The 17,538-nt window shown below is 65.9% G+C and overlaps 2 protein-coding genes and 1 long non-coding RNA gene across 9 annotated transcripts in view; 1 reads left to right on the top strand and 2 right to left on the bottom strand.

The window, feature by feature from the left end:
* Window positions 1–410: 410 nt before the first annotated feature.
* LOC139032195 (uncharacterized) lies at window positions 411–3,153 on the bottom strand. 3 transcript variants are annotated; one of them, XR_011484719.1, is made up of 3 exons: window positions 2,980–3,153; window positions 938–1,103; window positions 411–686 (listed from the first exon to the last, which is right to left on the bottom strand). It is a non-coding gene; the product is annotated as an uncharacterized lncRNA (long non-coding RNA). The 3 variants fall into 3 exon arrangements; XR_011484718.1 differs by having other exon boundaries at window positions 938–1,100; XR_011484717.1 differs by lacking the exon at window positions 2,980–3,153 and having other exon boundaries at window positions 938–1,659.
* MFAP2 (microfibril associated protein 2) lies at window positions 1,726–7,962 on the top strand. Of its 5 annotated transcripts, none has more exons than XM_070458766.1 (9): window positions 1,726–1,808; window positions 3,614–3,769; window positions 5,136–5,222; window positions 5,393–5,419; window positions 5,528–5,614; window positions 5,738–5,782; window positions 6,998–7,085; window positions 7,214–7,287; window positions 7,478–7,962. In XM_070458766.1, the coding sequence occupies exons 2-9, from the start codon at window positions 3,733–3,735 to the stop codon at window positions 7,579–7,581; spliced, it is 549 nt and encodes a 182-aa protein (XP_070314867.1). In that variant the 5' UTR covers window positions 1,726–1,808; window positions 3,614–3,732; the 3' UTR covers window positions 7,582–7,962. The 5 variants fall into 5 exon arrangements, with proteins under 5 accessions (XP_070314867.1, XP_070314864.1, XP_070314868.1 ...); XM_070458763.1 differs by having other exon boundaries at window positions 5,133–5,222; XM_070458767.1 differs by having other exon boundaries at window positions 1,732–1,808; window positions 3,694–3,769.
* A 1,164-nt stretch (window positions 7,963–9,126) lies between these two features.
* The window catches only part of CROCC (ciliary rootlet coiled-coil, rootletin), a 54,749-nt gene continuing 46,337 nt past the window's right edge, over window positions 9,127–17,538 (bottom strand). Inside the window, exons 30-39 of the mRNA XM_070458445.1 lie at window positions 16,531–16,700; window positions 16,313–16,433; window positions 15,975–16,138; window positions 13,887–14,102; window positions 12,882–13,106; window positions 12,350–12,499; window positions 11,889–12,089; window positions 11,471–11,602; window positions 10,336–10,500; window positions 9,127–9,645 (exon numbers count right to left, since the gene is read on the bottom strand). Of these exons, the coding sequence (XP_070314546.1) occupies window positions 9,559–9,645; window positions 10,336–10,500; window positions 11,471–11,602; window positions 11,889–12,089; window positions 12,350–12,499; window positions 12,882–13,106; window positions 13,887–14,102; window positions 15,975–16,138; window positions 16,313–16,433; window positions 16,531–16,700 (1,631 nt within the window). The 3' untranslated portion in view covers window positions 9,127–9,558. The remainder of the gene's footprint in view (window positions 9,646–10,335; window positions 10,501–11,470; window positions 11,603–11,888; window positions 12,090–12,349; window positions 12,500–12,881; window positions 13,107–13,886; window positions 14,103–15,974; window positions 16,139–16,312; window positions 16,434–16,530; window positions 16,701–17,538) is intronic.

The following is a 17,538-nucleotide window of genomic DNA, read 5'->3' as shown; positions in this document are numbered from 1 at the left end:
TTAGGGAGGGCGGGGGGAGCTTAGGGAGGGCGGGGGGCACTTAGGGAGGGCGGGGGGCGCTTAGGGAGGGCAGGGGGGCTGGGCGGGCCCCTGGGCCCCAAGCGCTCCCAGTGACAAAAACCCCCACTGTTCTCCCAGCAGTGGGTGGGGGGCAGGTAGTTATTCATCCACCCATTCATGTGACAAACCAGCACTGGGGAGCAAATAACCCCTGGACCATGTTCAGTCCTGCCTGATAGGACTCAGAGTCTAAGGCACAAGTGGCCTGAGGCGAGGCAAGGGGGCCTGAGGGCGTCTCAGTCCCCCTCCCAGCCCGAGTGCCCTGCCAGGCCTAGACCCCTGTGCCCAGGAAGGACGGCCCCAGAGGCAGGAGACCTCAACCCCCACACCTGGCTCGTCTCCCAGGAGAATCCACAGTGTGTTAGTTTATTCATTCCACACATGTTTACTGAACAGCTGCTCTGAGCCTGGCTCTGTGCTGAGTGAGCAAAACGGAGGATGGGCTGAAGCCGAGCTTGTCCCGGTCTCCACGGGGTGGACAGGCTCAGGGGAGAGGAGCCACCGGGCCCTGGCTGGGAACAGGGGGAGGGGGTGCCTCTGCTCAGGATGGGAGGGTTTGATCTGTCATCTGAAGGGAGAGGGACTCATCGGTGTTGCAGGAGGGAGACACAGCTTGAGCAAAGGCCCTGTAGCAGGTAGAGGAAGGGGTTTGATGAGAAATAGCCAAAAAGCCACTGAGGCTGTTGGGAGGCCAGGCAGAGGGATGGGAAGGCAGAGCCGGGCTGCGGTGAAGGTTGGGTCCTTGGGGTCTCCGGGGGAGCTCAGCCTTGTTCCCAGGTACCTCGGGACACCCGTGAAAGGCTTCGGGTAGAAGCCTCCCCTCGCCCACCCTGTCCGCTGTGAGTGGGTGAGGGCGGGCCTGTTCGGGATGGCCTACCACTGCGGCGTAGTGGCTCGGTCTCATCCGACTCTCTGTGACCCCGGGGACTGCAGCCCGCCAGGCTCCTCTGTCCATGGGATTCTCCAGGTAAGGATGCGGGAGTGGGTTGCCATTTGTTCCTCTGGGGATCTTACGGACCCAGGGATGGAACCAGTGTTTCCTGCTTTGGCAGACAGGTTCTTACCACTAGTGCCACGTGGGCATGCCTAGATGGCAGGTATCCGGGACTCAGGATGAGAAGTGGGGACTCAGCGGGCTGCGGGTGGGGAGTTAGCTGTGAGGGAAGGGTGGTGGGCTCACTCCCTGAAGAGAACACCTTCCGGGGCCGGGGCCGGGGCCGGGGCAGTTCAGGAGGCTGTGATTCTGGACTTGAATCCTCGCTGAGTTTGGGGTCCTGGGGACATGGTGGGGCCAGGCCCCGTAGCCTGTGGCCGGTGGGTCCAGAGAAGCGCTGGTTATGGAAGCCGGCTGCGGCCGCGAGCTGCCTGGGGAGACGAAGGAGGCCCGGGAGGGCGTCCTGGAAGCCGGGAGAAGCTGGAGCGGGGGGCAGGGCGCGCGATCCCCTTCGGGAGCCTGGCTCCGTCCTGTGTCCGGCGGAGGCTGTACGCCGGTCTCACCGCGTTGACAGCGGGCCAGGCGGGATGGGGACAGGACGGGGGCGCTTCCTGCGCGGTGCGAACTTCCGAGAGGACGCGAGGCCGACCCCGTGCCCCCGGCCCGCCGGGGCACGGCGGACCGGCGGCGCTCGCGTTAGGACCCAGCGGATCCGGGCGGGAGGGCGGCGCCCGCCCCGTCGGGGGCCCGGAGCGGGGGGCGGAGGGGCGGCTCGGCGGCGCGCGGACTCGGAGCGGCGCGCAGGGACCCGCAGGTAGGCTCGGGCCGGGCAGGGGGCGCGGGCCGGGGAAGGGGGCACGGGCGGGCGGCGCGGGGCCCGGGCTCCGACGTCGGCGGGCCCCCAGGGGCTGAGGGGCCCGGGCCCCGGCGCCGTCTAAGCAGACGTAAGAGAGCGCCGGGAAGCCTGGGTCCTCGGGAGGGGCGGCTTTTGTCTCCCCGGAGGAGAGGGGTGGCGGCCGGCGGGGGTGTCCGCGGGGCGGTGGGGACGGAGACAAAGGGCAGGGCAGGCCGGGCCCCCGGGGTGTGTCCCCGGCCCGCTGGGCCTCCCCCGGCCCCGCAGGTTCGGCCCCCCTCCCCGCCCGATCTCCCGCCGTCTGGACGCGCTTGCAGACGCGTCTCCTGGAGGGGCCCCTTCCTCCGCGCGGACTCCTCCAGACGGCCTGGCCCGGGGCCCCTTCCCCCAGCGAGCCTGGGCGCCCCGTGCGGGGGGCTTCGAGGCTTAGGAGGGGCTCTGGGAACAGACAGAGCCCCAACCCACCCCACCAACCACCTCCCAAGAGGGGCCTTCGAGTGGTGACAGCGCCAACCAGCCTGGGAGCCAGGTGGGGGACAGGAAGGACTTGGGGGAGCTCCAGGCCTTGGTTCCCGGCGCGGAGGAGGCCGAGGGTTTTCAGAGTGAACACCCAGCCTGCGGGGCAGCTGGGTCAAAGGCCTCACCTTCCCCACCCCGTCCCCTCCCCTTCCCTCCTCAGTGAGGCTGGAGAGGGGAGTGAGATGAGGAACGTGTGCGGTGACGGGGTCACAGGAGAGGTGCCCGGTGGTGGAGGGGTGGGGGGGCTTTCAAAAGGAGAGGTCCCATGTCTCTGCCCCCGTCCCCCCCTCTCCTTTGAGTCCCCGCGGCCTGGAGGGGGCCGGGGCAGACAGGCAGGTTTCCAGTGAACCGTCTGGAAGTACTTCTTGTGTTGTGGGAGGGCGGGCCCCCCGTGGGTGAGCCCAGGACTCTCTCCCAGCCCCCCCCCACCCCGCCGCCCGAAGGCGGACAGTCTGGAGGCTGTCCCCCACTGAGCTGGGGCTGGCCGTGAGGACCTGCCGACTCTGCCAAGTCTGCCGTGGGGCCAGACCGGAGACGGGGCTCACCCAGGGCTTCTCCAGCTTCAAGAGCCTGCCCCCTCCCCCCATAACTACGCTAGCAGCTCTCGGCATACCGTTCATGCGGTCCAGAGCCCCTGGGACCGCAGTCCCTTGAGTGCTGCCCTGCAGGCTCGGGAGAGACGCTTTCCAGACCCCGCCCTGAGTGCTTCCTGCCCAGCAGACAAATAGCCCTCAGTCCCGTGAGCGTGTGATGGAGTCAGCCGGGTCCTGGGAGGCCTGGCGGGAGAGGCGTCTTCGGGGCGGGAGCCCGGCCCAGCCTGGCCTGGCCGTCCCGCAGGCCTGGGGTCATGTGGTTTCCTGCTGAGCAGGAGGCCTGGGCCCCGGGCTAATTGGGAGCAGGTGCGGGTCTGGCCTGGCTGACTGCTGAGTCTGGGCTGTGATGTTGGTTGGGCAGGACTGGGGTCTCAAGGATGGGCCTGGGGTCGTGGTCTGGGCACTAGATTCCTGGAGAAGTGCTGAGCAGAGGGTGGGCATCTGTGTGGCAGGGAGCGCAGGGCCAGGGATTAGAAATGCCCGTGGAGCGTGGGCGGGCAGTGTAGGGTCTGCTGTCAGGATCAGCTCTGGAGCTCTGGAGCCCCTCCGGTGCCGAACGCCCAGTGGGCTCTCAGGGACAGGTCACCGCCCCCGAGGCCCACTCTCCGTGACCCTCCGTCTGCCTGGCCTCTGTTCCGGGCCCCCCTTGTCCAGGCTGAATTCCAGGAGCAGAAGTGGCCCTGCGGCCCTGGGGTGTTGGCCTGGGGAGCAGCTCGCCCCTCCTCTTTCTCCAGCTGTCCCCGGACACCGGCGCGGCCCGCTCACTGAGAGCCATGAGAGCTGCCTCCCTCTTCCTGCTCATCCTGCCTGGTAAGCCGCACCTGGGCTATTGGGGCTCCCGCGTGGGTGCAGACAGGGAGCTGGCCTCCAGCTCTTGTCCTGCAGCCGGAACTCAGTTTCCCGAACCCCAGGGCCTCCTACCTCTTGGACCACAGGCTGGACTGGCCAACACCTCCCCCTCCCACAAAGTCTGGAGGCATCTCTGGGCGCCTCCCAACCCTCTGCAGCAGCAGGCTAGGCCCAGGCACCAGGGTCCACGCTTCTCCACTTACTGACTGGTCCTCCCGGGAGCCGCTGTGCAGGAATGGAGGCCCCTGAAAGGGGGCCGAAGGCCTGGGATTCGCACTCCTTTGGGGCCAACTCAGCTACAGTCCTGACCTGGGAGAGGTCCCTGGTCGTCACATGAAAGAGTTGTCAGTGGGGACCCCAAAGGGCCTGCCAGGTCTGACATTCGTTCATTTAACAGATATCTGTGGAGCTCCCCCGTGCCAGGCACTGGGATAGGCCCTGGCAACGCAGTGATCCAGCGGGCAAATGCCTGCCTCGCGTGGTGTTGCCCTGCCGGTCTAGAGAAGGGCGAGGTGATAAACACCAAGTTGTGTTGAGTGCTGTGATGGAAATAAACAGGAAGATGCGATGGTGTGGGTGGGTAGGCCAGCGAAGGCTTCTCTCGTTTTTCAATATTAATTTCTTTGGCTGTGCCGCGTCTTACAGCACGTGGGAACCTCAGGCTTCGTTGTGGCCCATGGGATCTTTTGCAGTGGCCTTAGTTGAGGCATGTGGGCTCCTGTTCCCTGACCAGGGATTGAACTCGGGCCCCATGCCGGGAGCACAGAATCTCAGCCGCTGTACCGCCAGGGCAATCCCCTGTCCCTGTCACTGTCCTGTCCCGCTCCTGGTGACCCCATGGACTATAGCCCACCAGTTTCCTCTGTCTGTGGGATTTTCCAGTGCAGAACACTGGCGTGGGTGTTGTTCGTTTCCATCTCCAGGGGATCTTCCCGACCCAGGTATCGAACCCCAGTCCCCGGCATTGGCAGGTGGATTCTTTGCCACTGGGCCACCTGGGAAGCCCCCGAGCAGAGCAGAAGCTTCAGTAGAGACTCGCAGGAGGAGAAGCTAACCAGGCTGTCAGGCCCAGGGAGAGTCAAGTGCAAAGGCCCTGGGGCAGGCAGGAGCGACCAAGAGCCACCCCGGGGGGCGGGTCGGGGGGGCGACCGAGGGCTGGGGTGTGCAAGGGCCTTTGTGGGCAAGGAAGCGTTTGCATCCTGTGAGTCTGAGTCTGCTGGGGGTCTCGCAGGCCTACCTGAGGGGCTTCTGCCTTCCTCAGGGGCCTTCCGGGCCCCTGCTGCCTCTCCCTGCCCGACACCCACTTAGCTCTCTCTCCCCATAGCAGGCCTGCTGGCTCAGGGCCAGTATGATCTGGACCCACTGCCTCCGTACCCAGACCACGTGCAGTACACCCACTACAGCGACCAGATCGGTAAGCCTGCCGCCCGCCCCCAGACCCCCCCAGCCCACTCCTTAGATTGGCGTGGCTCGGTTGGGGGTCAGGTGGGGCGGTGGGAGACAGACTTTCAGGGCTGTGGGCCCTGGCTGCCCTGTGCCTGGGGGCTAGGCTGACCCCCACCAATTCCACATCTTTATTTCCAGACAATCCGGACTACTATGATTATCCAGGTAAAGGGCTGAGGGTAGGATGGCGTGGACAGGCAGTGGGGTGGGGAGTCCGAGGAGGCCTGCTGGGGCTGGGGGAGGGAGCAGACTCCTTACCGCCTCCCCTGGCAGAGATGACACCTCGGCCACCCGAGGAGCAGTTCCAGTTCCAGTCCCAGCAGCAAGTCCAGCAGGAAGTCATCCCAGCCCCCACCTTAGGTAGGCCACCAGCTCCAGCCAACCCTGGGGGTGGGGAGGGCTGCCTAGGGCTGGAGAGGTGACCCCAGCCTGCCCGGGACCATCTGTCCCAATGGTCGCTGCCTGCCTCTCCCCCAACTCCAGAACTGGGGACCGTGGAGACGGAGCCCACGGAGCCAGGGCCTCTAGGTAAGAGAGACTGGGCAGGGTCTGGGAGTTAGGGGGCCCCGGGAGTTAGGGGTGGAGGAGGGTCCGGGAGGTCGGAGACAGGGGGCGGCCCTGGGAGTTAGGGGGTGGAGGGCCCGGGAGGTCGGAGACGGGGGTGCCCCGGAAGTTAGAGGGGCCCTGGGAGTTAGGGGGTGGAGGAGGGCCCGGGAGGTCGGAGACGGGGGGCCCTGGGAGTTAGGGGGTGGAGGGCCCGGGAGGTCAGAGACAGAAGGGGCCCTGGGAGTTAGGGGGTGGGGGGCCCGGGAGGTCAGAGACAGAAGGGGCCCTGGGAGTTAGGGGGTGGAGGGCCCGGGAGGTCAGAGACAGAAGGGGCCCTGGGAGTTAGGGGGTGGAGGGCCCGGGAGGTCGGAGACGGGGGGCCCCGGAAGTTAGAGGGGCCCTGGGAGTTAGGGGGTGGAGGGCCCGGGAGGTCAGAGACAGAGGGGGCCCTGGGAGTGAGAGGGGCCCCGGGAGTTAGGGGGTGGAGGGCCCGGGAGGTCAGAGACAGAGGGGGCCCTGGGAGTTAGGGGGGCCCCGGGAGTTAGGGGGTGGGGGGCCCGGGAGGTCGGACACAGCCAGGCCTCTCGCTCTTGCTGGGGTAGGTGGTGGGCTGGGGGCCTTGCAGAGGTGCCCCTGCTTGAGGTCAGCAGGGCCCCCGGCAGCTCCAGGAGACCCCTCTGCCCTGTGCTGGGCAGGGGGCTGGACTGGCTGTGGCCTCGGGAGGAGCCTCTAGACACAGGGAGGGGAGCGGCTGGCAGGAAGTCCCCCCGGCGAGTGGTGCTGGGAGGCAGGAAGCCCAGCTCTTTGGGGCCGCCCCCGCCAAGAGCCCGCTGGCCTGTGTGGGGGACCCGTCCCGTGTGACGGCCCTCCTGTGAGGCTGCTGTGCGTCTCCGGGCCTGTGTGTGGCTGTAGGTTTGTTTGAACTTCAGTCTGTTTGGATAGAGGCCTCTTGGTGCAGTTGTGAGTTTACATGTGTATAAAAGTGTTGGACAAAACTGGGCAGCCTGGAAGGTCCGGCAGTGCTGTGTGTGTGCATTGGCATGTGTGTCTTTGTAAGTGTGTGTGTTCGTGTGTCTAGGCTGGGCCTGAGGGTGCAGGGGTTCCTGGCCCCGAGAGCCAGGCCCCTGGGGTGCGGTTGGGGGCGGCCCCCAGCTCTGAGCCCCGAACTGCAGCGCGCTGACCCCACGTGTCACCCAGACTGCCGCGAGGAGCAGTACCCGTGTACCCGCCTCTACTCCATACACAAGCCGTGCAAGCAGTGTCTGAATGAGGTCTGCTTCTACAGGTGAGGGGGCGGGGGCTCCAGCCAGCCCCGTGGGGTGGGGACAGGCAGTGATCCTGAAGTGAGCCCCCGGCCAGGGGTGGGCGTGGGGTCCTCTCCCCGGGCTGAGCCCTCCCGGCCCGTCCCCTCAGCCTCCGCCGCGTGTATGTCGTCAACAAGGAGATCTGCGTCCGGACAGTCTGCGCCCACGAGGAGCTCCTGCGGGGTAGGCAGCCCCCACCCCGCCCCTCCCCTGGCCCCAGCCCCCGCCTGACGTTTATCCATCGTGGGTCCGAGCCGGGCTCCCCTCCCGGCCCGTCTCATCCTCAGACAACCCGGTCACCCAGGCTGGGGCGCGTGGCAGTTCCCTCACCTGGCCCTGTGCTCACCCCAGCCCCTTCCCGCCCTCCTGACAGCTGACCTGTGCCGTGACAAGTTCTCCAAGTGCGGCGTGCTGGCCAGCAGCGGCCTGTGCCAGTCTGTGGCGGCCGCCTGTGCCCGGAGCTGCGGGGGCTGCTAGGGGGAGCTGGCCCCCTGCCGACCCGGGGCCCCCAGGCTCTGCCTGACCTGGTGCTTTCCTCCTGTCTGAAGTTCCTCTAGTCCTGTTAGAGGGCTGCGGGCCTGGGGCTTGCCGCGGCGGCTCCCCTTGCCTGGGGCCACCCCCCGGGGCCACAAGGGGGCTCCCGAAGGGCCAGTCTCTGCCCCTGGGTGGGGGACATCCCGGGCGCCCTGTGGGACCTGGGCCCCCGACGTGTGTCCCTCGTCCCCCACCCCAGGACCATCCCTCACCCCCAAGGTAGGAGGTGACCCCCCACCCCAGCTGGTCTGCTTGAATCTCCTACAGCCCCTGGGCATAGACCACCTTTGTTTTATACAAAATTAAAAACAGGTTTTTACGAAAGACGTGGAGTCCCTTTTTTGGTGGGGAGTGCAGAGATGGCCGCGGACCTCCAGCCCTGCGTGTCCTCCCCTAGGCTGCCCAGCCCCCCGGGGAAGGGCCGTTTCTGGCCGTGGCCTCCGCAGTGCCAGCCCTGCCTCTCAGCTCAGCTCTGCCCAGAAAGGTGGGCCCTGACAACCGCCCTGCCCCCGGGCTCTGTGTGCGCTGCAGGAGGCTGTATCAGAAATGGAAGTTTCAGGAACACAGCCTCCTCACCGTCAGGACTGGGGGGGGGTCTGAGGCCCCCGTCACTGGGAAGGGCTCCGGCAGGGTGGAGGCTGCCTGTGTGGGCACCTGAGGGTGCTACAGGGTTGGGTCGTGGGCTCTGGCATCAAGGGCGTTTGCGGGGAGGGAGGCCTGGTGCATTTCAGAGGGCAGAAGCAGTCTGGCCGTTTGAACAGCATCCTCTGAGCACGGGGAGACCAGGCTCCCTCCGTCTGAGGGTCAGCACACAGTCCTCTTTAAGCCTTTAGCCTGTGTGGCGGGCATGGGTAATATCCCATCTTACAGACAGGAAACCAAGCCGAGAGTCAGTCCATAACTCCCCACCCCTCGGGCCCACAGTGGTCAGTGGCAGGGCAGACCCTGATGCCGCTGGGCTCCGGGGGCCGAGGGGCACTTCTTGGAAGCACAGACTGAGCACCTGCTGTGTGTGTTCCCCGTCGCCGGCCTGGGAGGCAGGTCCCCACCTTCCTGATAGCACACCGAGGCTGACAGCTTAAGCAGCTGTGCCTGGGATCACCCAGCAGGGCCAGGCCAGACACAGGTCCACGCCCAGGCCTGCCCTTCTTGCTGCGCCGCCTGGAAGCCCTGCTGGTGCTTAGGAGGTGCACCCTGTCCTGAGGAGGAGCCAGAGAAAGGGGCAGAAAGCTTCAGCTGGGAAGAGTAGAGCTGGGCCCAGCCCCAAGCCTCAACGGCTCCGTCTGTTAAATGGGTGCATGGCCCAGGACCCTGGCGGCCTCTGCACCCCGCCGCCCTGTGAGGTTCCCTACCTTTCCGCACGGGCCTTTCTAAAGTCTCCCCCACGTCCCTGCGCACCCCTCACTAGGGGACCCCAACCCTCTGGCCACAGGGTCCTCCAGTCTCCCCATCTCCCAGGAGGCATATTAAAGCAAAAGGACACATCTGTACAAATCATTCTTTAAAAAATGGGGTTGTTACAAAGAACACAACAGTTTTGAACAGTTACCATTGTAAAAAGGTATAAAAATACAGCGACTCTGAACTCTGAGGAACTTGCTGACAAACACTGAACTTAGACGGACAGACTTCCGAGTGGCCAGCAGACCTGCCCCAGGCGCGACCCTCACGGCCAGCGCACCTGCGCCCAGGGTCAGCGGGGATGGGTCTCTCCAGCCCGGCCCTCAGGAGGCCCTCCCGGGAACGGGCTGAGGGGGCCCCCAAGGGGTGGCTCTGACAGGCTGGAGCCCCGTCCCGGCCCTGGCACCCCACCCTGCACCCCTGCGAGCTCCGGCCCAGGCCCCCTGAACCCTGCCGAGGGCGCCCCTCCAGCCCGGCCCAGCCGCAGGCCCCGTTGCCAGGACGCCGGCAGAGAGGTGCTCAGTTCTCCAGGGGCCCAGAGGGCGGGGAGGAGGCGGCCGAGTGCCTTCGAAGCTCCTGCTGCAGCTGCCCCCTCAGCATGGACACCTGGAAAAGAACGAGGACGCAGGGCTCACCCAGGCCCAGCCTGGGCTCGGCGCCAGGGACAGGGCTGGGACCCCAGAAGGCCCAGGGCCGCGTTCCGGGAAAAGCCAGGTGTCGTAACAGCCAGGGCATTCCCTCCCCTTCTCATTCCACTCCACAGAGCGGCTGGGGCTCTCCGGACTGCGCGGCCTCTCCTTGGGGGCCCCATCCCCTCCCACCACCAGGACAGGCCTGGCGCTAGCTGGACTCCAGGGCGGACCTGGGCCCCGGCCTGACCCACGGGGCAGGCTTGCTCTGCAGACGTGATGGGGATGGTCACAGGGGGCCTATGAGCTCAGCTTGCCCAGGAGGAGCGCCCTTGGGACTCCGGCTGTTGCTCTCAGGGAAAACAGCCCCTTGAGCCCCCGGGACTGTGAGTCACTAGGTTATCCTCAGGCCAGCTGTGCCATCTGCAAGACGGCCCGACCAGGCACGGAGCTATGGAGAGGGGACAGAGCTCCAGTGACCTCACTTGAGCCCCCAGGTCCAGCCGTGGCTGACACCAGCCTGGTCCACCCCGACCGTCTCAGTTACGGGGGCACCAGTGAGCACCTACACCCAAAAGGGGCAAGTGGCAGTGAGGCCCGCCCTCTCTCGCCCCTCTCCCTCCCCCCCAGCTCGGGCTCAGCCTCCAGACGCAGAGCCCCCTCGTACCTGCTCCTCCAGCCCCCGCACCCTCTGCTGGTGGGCGCGCTCCCGCGCCTCCAGCGCGCGCTCCGTCCGCACCTGGGCGCCACGTAGGCGCTCCACCTCCTGCTGCAGCTCCGCTGCCTCCAGCCCGGCCGGGCTGTGATTCTGCTCCAGCGCTGCCACCTGGGCCTGCAGGAAGGGCCACCGGTCAGGCCTGGGGCCTTGATGCGCGCACACACATGTGCACGAGTGTGAAGGGCCAGGCCCTCTCTGGGTGGGAGCCCGAGGGTCCCTGCAGGCAAAACGAGGCTTGCAGGACCAGAGCCTTGTCTTCCCCCACCCAGCCCTCCTGGCCTGCGAATCCCGAGTCAGGTTGCTGGGTGATCCACTCAGGAGCATGTGCGCGCGCACACGCACACACACACACACACACATTCAAACGCAGAGACAAGCCCGCATACATACAGTCATACAAGCGTGTAACAACCTGTGTTCACATCGATGCACACGTGTCCAAAAGCCCAATACTCCCACCTACGCACGTCCAAGAAGACACCCAGGGCTCCCCCGGGGGCGCAGTGGTGACTGCACCCGCCAGTGCGGGAGCCACAGGCTCGATGCCTGGTCCTGGGGGTCCCACACGCCACAGAGCAGTTGAGCCTCTGCGCCACAGCTGCTGAGCCTGGGCTCCAGAGCCCGTGCCGCGACCAGCGGCCACTGCAGTGAGAGGCCAGGGTCACACTCGAGAGGGGCCTCTGCACCCAGGGGAAGCCCGCAGCAATGAAGGCCCGGCACGGCCACAGGTAAAAGTATTCATCTGTACACAAAGATACACTATACAGATGATACATCCTAGTACCGAGATACGCCACATCCACACACAAGGTCCACGCTACACGCACAACAGTCCTCTCGCGTACACTCATGGCTCTCTATGGCCACAAGCGTGAACACACCCCCCAAGTGTGAGCACAGCCCCCCAAGCGTGAGCACACACGCATACACGCTGACAGGCCCTCCACTTTGGAGAGGACCCCTCCCTCTGAGGCCTGACTCTGGGACGCCCCCTCAGGACTGTCTGGGCTTGCAGGTTGTAGGGGCAGAGAGCTGGGTCCAGGGCTACAGAGGGGCAGAGGGGCGGGGTGGGCAGTACTGAGACCTCCAGCAGCTGGATCTGCCTCTGGGCCTCAGCCAGCTCCAGCTCTGCCCCCGTGAGCGTGTGGTCCAGGCGGCCCTTCTCCACATTCAGACGCACCGTGTCCTCGTGACTGCGGAGCTTCTCCCTTTCCACCTAGGTGGGGAGGGCAGGGGGCATCAGGGTGCCTGGGGAAGGAGGGAGGTCCCAGGGAGGAGGGCATCAGGGTGCCCGGGAAGGAAGAAAGTCCTGGGGCTAGGGGGCATCAGGGTGTCGGCAAAGGAGGGAGGTCCTGGGGGCATCAGGGTGCCTGGGGAAGGAGGGAGGTCCTGGAGGGGCTCAGGGAGGAGTGCTGAGCTAGAGGGGGCCGGGCCAGCGGGCACACACAAGCAGGGCTTGGACCCGGGGGCAGCCCAGGGAGGGCCCGAGGGGCACAGCCCACCTTGTCCAGTGTGCTCCTAAGGGCTGCCCGCTCCTTCTCCAGCCGCAGGGTTGAGCGTTCCGCGTCCCGCTTCTCAGCCTCCAGCTGGGCCAGGGTGCGCTGCAGGCTCCCCAGGCGCTCCTGCAGCTGCCGCCGCTCGTCCTGCGCCTTCTGGGCCGTGTGCAGGGCCGCAGCCTCAGCCTCCTGCCGCTGCCGCAGTGCCTGCAGCAGAAGCCAGCAAGCCCCTGACCCCCAGGCCACAGGGTGGGCACCGGAGCCCCATCACATTGGGGGTGATGAGGCCAGCTACCCGGCCCACGCGAGAGACATGGCTACTGGGAGGCCCTCAGCAAGGAACAGTCCCGGGGCCTCAGTCCTGCACCTGAGTGATGGGGACACGACGAAGGAGCCGCGCTGCCTCCCGGAGGCCGGGTCCGGCCTTGGGAGGAGGTGGAGGTGAGTGGGGTGCCCCTGGCCCTCACCTCCTGCAGCTGCTGCCGCCGCCCCTCGGCCTCTGCCCGCCGCAGCTCCAGATCTGCCAGCTCGCCCCGCAAGGTCTGCAGCTGCTCACCCAGGGAGCTGCTCTGCTTCCGTGCCTCGGATGACGCCTGCCGCGCAACCTCCAGCCGCTCCTGGGGGAAAAGGCGGACAGGGCCAGGCTGCCCGGGGGCCCTGGGCAAAGGACTCCCCGGGCAAAGGGCTCCCCTCTGCCCAGTACCTCCAGACCAGGCTCACAGCCTGTAACTCAGCAGTCCTCTCACCTGCATGGTAAGCCAGAGTACAGGCCTGGCCACGGCCCCTCACGAGGCGGGAAGCCCCCACACCCCAGCCCTACTCCCGCGGGCCTGCCCCGGGGCTCTGCACCCCATCCTGGCCGTCATGACCCCCCACAGCCTCCTCTCACTGGCCAATCCGCGTACTGGGCCACACCCCCCCAAGGGACGCGCCAACGGACGGCTCCCAGGGGCCAGCTCTCCACCGGCCCCCCCACAGCTGGGCCCTGGGTCCCCATACTTGGAGCACTTGGCGGTCATGTTCACAGGCAGTCAGGGCCTTCTGCAGCTGCACGTTCTTGTCCTGGGTGCTGGAGAGGCTGGCGCTGCTCCGGGTCAGGGCCTCCGTCAGGCCCTGCACCTTGTCCCGCAGGAGGCCCTCGCTCTCCTCCACCTTGGCCAGGGCCCTGCTCAGCCGCTCCACTGTCAGCTGCAGAGTGCCTGCCTTCATCTCGCCGTCCGCCACCTGGGGGAGGACGGCCTGGACAGTCCAGGTGTGCCCAGGCCAAGCCTGCCACCTCTCTCCAGGCCTCTGTCAGACACGCCTGGTTCCCAGGCGCTCGCACGGTTGCCATGCTCTGCCAACGGCTGCTTGGCCCGAGAAGCACTGCCAGTTAAGTATCCTCCTTCAGGGTGCCATCAACCCAGCTGCCCCAGACCCCGTGGTCTCCCCACTGCTATGGAGGAGAAAGGGTACCACCCTGACAGTTTTTGCGTTCTTGGCTTAGGCGGGTGATGGTGTAGGGCGAGCAGAGCTACTGAACATCCAGTTAAGAGCTGAGCTTCCTGGCAGCCAAGGCAAAAAAAAGGAAAGCTGAACACTCCCCTGGTGGAAACACTCCCCCGGTGGAAACACTCCCCTGGCGTCCAGAGGCTAAGACTCCACACTCCCAACGCAGGGGGCACGGGGCTGACCCCTGGTCAGGGGGCTAGCCCCCACCTGCTCTGACTAAGACTTTGCATGCCACAACTAAAGATCCCACATGCTTCAACTAAGCCAGCGCAGCCAAAATAAATAAATATTTAAAGAAAAACAGCGAACGAGTGAAGTCTCTGTCTCTCCATACACCTCCTTTCAGTGCAGACTCCATCAAACAGTCCTACATCCTCATGTTTGCCCTGCCCCTGCTTAGCTCCATGATCTCGGGCAAAGCTATCAGGTCTGTGAGCCTCCACCTGTCCACCCACGAAACGGGGTGTGACGACGCACATGCTGCCTCGGGGCTGCCGGGAGCGCGGGGCCCACCTGCCTCTGCAGCGAGTCCGCCCGCTCCTGCAGGGCCCGCGCCTGCGCCTCCCGGTCGCTCCGGCCCAGGCGGCTGCGCTGCAGCTCCCCCTCGAGCGCGCGCCGCTGCAGCTCCAGCTTCACGCTGCGGCTCTCAGACGCGTCCAGCACCTCCTTCAGGCGCCGCTTGTCGCTCTCCAGCTTCGCCTCGTTGGCCTTCATCTTGCTGAGCTTCTCCTGGGGGTGGGGGAGGGTGAGGGCAGACCACCCATGCCCCCCACACCCCTCAGGGCCCGTGGAGAAAGTGAGGGTCGGCCTGGAGGGGGGCCGGTCCAACCACTCGCCGTGGGATCAGAGGTCAGCCCCTGACTCTCCTGGGGCTTCAGTGCCTCCACCCTTCGCGGGGTGAGTCGGGGACCCCAGGGCACTTTCCAGCTCCACCCGAGTCTCACGGGCCGTGTGGTCCAGGCTCAGCCTCCCTCCCTGCACATCCAGGGAGCCCACAGCCTGGGTGCTCACAGAGCACTGGGGGGTGGGGGGTGTAAAAGTGCAGACTCCAGGGCCTCCTTGCTCCACACCAGGGCTCTCTAGAGAGCGGCCCAGAGCTGCCCGGTGGGCAGGGGCCCAGGGTCCCCCCTGGGTTGTAGGGGATGGTGGTCCTCCCCAGCCTAGGCAGGGTGAGCTGTTGAAGGGGCCTGGGGATTGGGGACAGTGTAGGAAGACAGACCAGAGTCCCATTCCTGTCGCCATTCCAGAGCTGGGCAGGTCACGGGGGTGCTCTGACTGCAGCCCCCCAGGTCTGGCCCCCTGTCCACGGGCTCGAGCCCCAGCCCTGCCGTGTCTGGGCCCCACCACCCCGCGCTGGCTCCCGCCCAGCTTTGTTCCTGGCCGCCTCCCGCGCCCCTGCGGCTGGGCCCACGGCCAGAGCTGGAGCCGCAGACACAACAAGCCAGCTCAAGCTCGGCCTGCAGCCAGAGGCTGGGGGCGGGCTGCGGGGGCAGGCAGGAGGGCTGGGGGAGGGAACGGGGGGATCTGTGCCTGCAAGAAGGGCTCAAGGCTCCAGCAGCCTGACCGTCGGCACCAGGACCTGTGTGTCCTGCCCCAGACACACACACACACACACACACACACACGAATACACAGACATCCCCACACACACATAAGCCCCCAGAATGAGCCCTGGGGCGACTACAGAGGCAAAGGAAACAGGCCCTGCAAGCACCACCTGCGCGTTCGCCGTGTGCACGCACGGTCTCTAGGAGAGAATTACCAGTCTCCCCCTTTCCTAGATGAGAAAAACGAAAATCACACGGTGAGGCGAGAACTTGAACCCATGTCTGTCAGCCGTAAATGCCCAGACTCTTTCTTCTACAGACTAATGACTTCAGTATGAAACCAGACAACAAAATCTGAACCTGCTTTTGGAGAGTCACAAGCTGATGTGCTGAGAGACCCACACAGACAGAACAGACACACACGGGAGCGTGCACAGATACCCATGCACAGGAGCACTCAGACACCCATGCATGGGATCCCTCACAGACACCCACGCAGGCACACACATCCCCGCACGGGAGCACTCACAGACATACACACGGGAGTGCTCGCAGACCTCCACTCACGGATGGGAGCACTCACACACACCCCCGCACGGGAGCACTCACAGACATACACACGGGAGTGCTCGCAGACCTCCACTCACGGGTGGGAGCACTCACACACACCCCCGCACGGGAGCGCTCACAGACACATACACACGGGAGTGCTCGCAGACCTCCACTCACGGATGGGAGCACTCACACACACCCACGCACGGGAGCACTCACAGACATACACACGGGAGTGCTCGCAGACCTCCACTCACGGGTGGGAGCACTCACACACACCCCCGCACGGGAGCGCTCACAGACACATACACACGGGAGTGCTCGCAGACCTCCACTCACGGATGGGAGCACTCACACACACCCACGCACGGGAGCGCTCACAGACACATACACACGGGAGTGCTCGCAGACCTCCACTCACGGATGGGAGCACTCACACACACCCACGCACGGGAGCGCTCGCAGGCACACCCAAGCCCCCCATGCCCCCGCCCCCGCCTACCTGGCTGGCCTGGAGTTCGCTCTCCATGGCCTGCAGGCTCCTCTCCAGGGCGGCCACGCGGTCCAGCACCGCCCGGCGCTCCCGCTCAGCGCGTCGCGAGTTCTCTTCCTGCTGCACCAGCTCGGCCTGCGCCCCGCTCAGCCGCCCGTCCATGCTGCGGCGGGCTGTGGACCCACCCGGCCCGTCAGGTTCAGCGGAGACCTGAGCCATCCCAGCTCTGGGGGTGTGTGTGTCTGGACGTGAGGCACCCCCCACCAGAAGGGTCCCCGGGAGGAGACTGTCTCCCGCCTCCATGTGAAGAGCGTGAGACCGAGGCGAGGACACCGGGGTAGACCCACCTTCCTCGCTCTTGACCACAGCCTTCTCCAGCTGCCTGGCCCGCAAGGCCGCACCATCCCGTGAGGCCTCCGTCTCAGCCAGCTGCTGTCTCAGGGCACTCGTCTGGATGCGAAGCTCATCCTGCGGCCCGGGTCGGGCAGGGAGGAGACCCGGCTCTGACTGGCAGCCCCACATGGGGCCCTGGCCGTGGCTCCCTCCGCAGCCCCTCGCCCCTCACCCGCTCTCGCTGGGCGTCCCGCAGCTCCTGCACGAACTCCTGCAGGGCGCCCCGCACCGCTTCTGGGTCCAGGTCTGCAGGCCCTGGGGAGACGGCCGGTCCTGGGGAGGGCGGCTGGGACCCGGGGCCGTGCTCCATGGGGTCGGGGCTACTGAGCCCTTCCATGCTTCCTAGAGGAGGAGACATGCTGGGGGACACAGGGGCCATGGGCATCTGCTGTCCGCGTGGTGTCTGCACAGTCCCAGCGCATCGTGCCTGCTGTGCCCCGCCGCCCCGCGAGCTCCCCATGGCACCGGCTGGGTCTGCGCACCCTCTCACTTCACCTTCAATCAGCACTCACAACCCTCAAAATCACACCCCTGTCTAGGCCATCCCCCACTGCTCGCCCTAGCATCCATCTCTCTTCTTATAACCGGGCCAGTTGATACCACCCACAGCTCCCAGGCTCCCACATTCCTCCTTACAAAGGCTCTGGGGTCTCGGTACACGCTATTATTCCCTTCTCTCCCCAAGGCTTCTCTGGCCCACTCCTTTAGGCCTCAATGTAAAGACCACTCCTCAGAGGCCTCCCTGACTCCAGCCTTGGGTGGGGGCGAGCTCCCAGTGTCTGCCCCCCACCCAGACTGCAAGCACCATGAAGGCTGCACCCCAGGGCCCAGGCTCTGGGTTCACACTGCCTCGCTTCAGTGCCTCCCTATACTGACCGCTTGGGGTGCCCTGGCGGCTCAGACGGTAAAGCATCTGACTCACCAGTGCAGGAGCCCCAGGTTCAATCCCTGGGTCAGGACGATCTCCTGGAGATGGGAACGGCAACCCACTCCAGTATTTGTGCCTGGAGAATTCTATGGACAGAGGAGTCTGGAGGGCTAATGCCCATGGGATCGCAGAGTCGGACACAACTGAGCGACTAACACACACACTCCGAGTGCTTACAATGGGCCAGACGCTGGACCGATGCTTTCCCTACATCACCTCATTTCATCCTCACAGTAATTCCCTGAGAGGTAA

Source organism: Odocoileus virginianus, chromosome 30 (assembly GCF_023699985.2).
Source record: "Odocoileus virginianus isolate 20LAN1187 ecotype Illinois chromosome 30, Ovbor_1.2, whole genome shotgun sequence".
Lineage (NCBI taxonomy): Eukaryota > Metazoa > Chordata > Mammalia > Artiodactyla > Cervidae > Odocoileus > Odocoileus virginianus.
Note: the sequence above shows the minus strand (reverse complement) of the source record. Positions and strands in the feature narration are given on the sequence as shown.

Bases quoted from the DNA above. Each gene is read 5' to 3' on its own strand.
- MFAP2 (XM_070458763.1), top strand. From the start codon at position 3,733: ATGAGAGCTGCCTCCCTCTTCCTGCTCATCCTGCCTG. The intron at 3,770-5,132 runs GTAAGCCGCACC...CTCTCCCCATAG, and splicing joins CTTCCTGCTCATCCTGCCTG to CAGGCCTGCTGGCTCAGGGC. The intron at 7,288-7,477 runs GTAGGCAGCCCC...CCCTCCTGACAG, and splicing joins CCACGAGGAGCTCCTGCGGG to CTGACCTGTGCCGTGACAAG.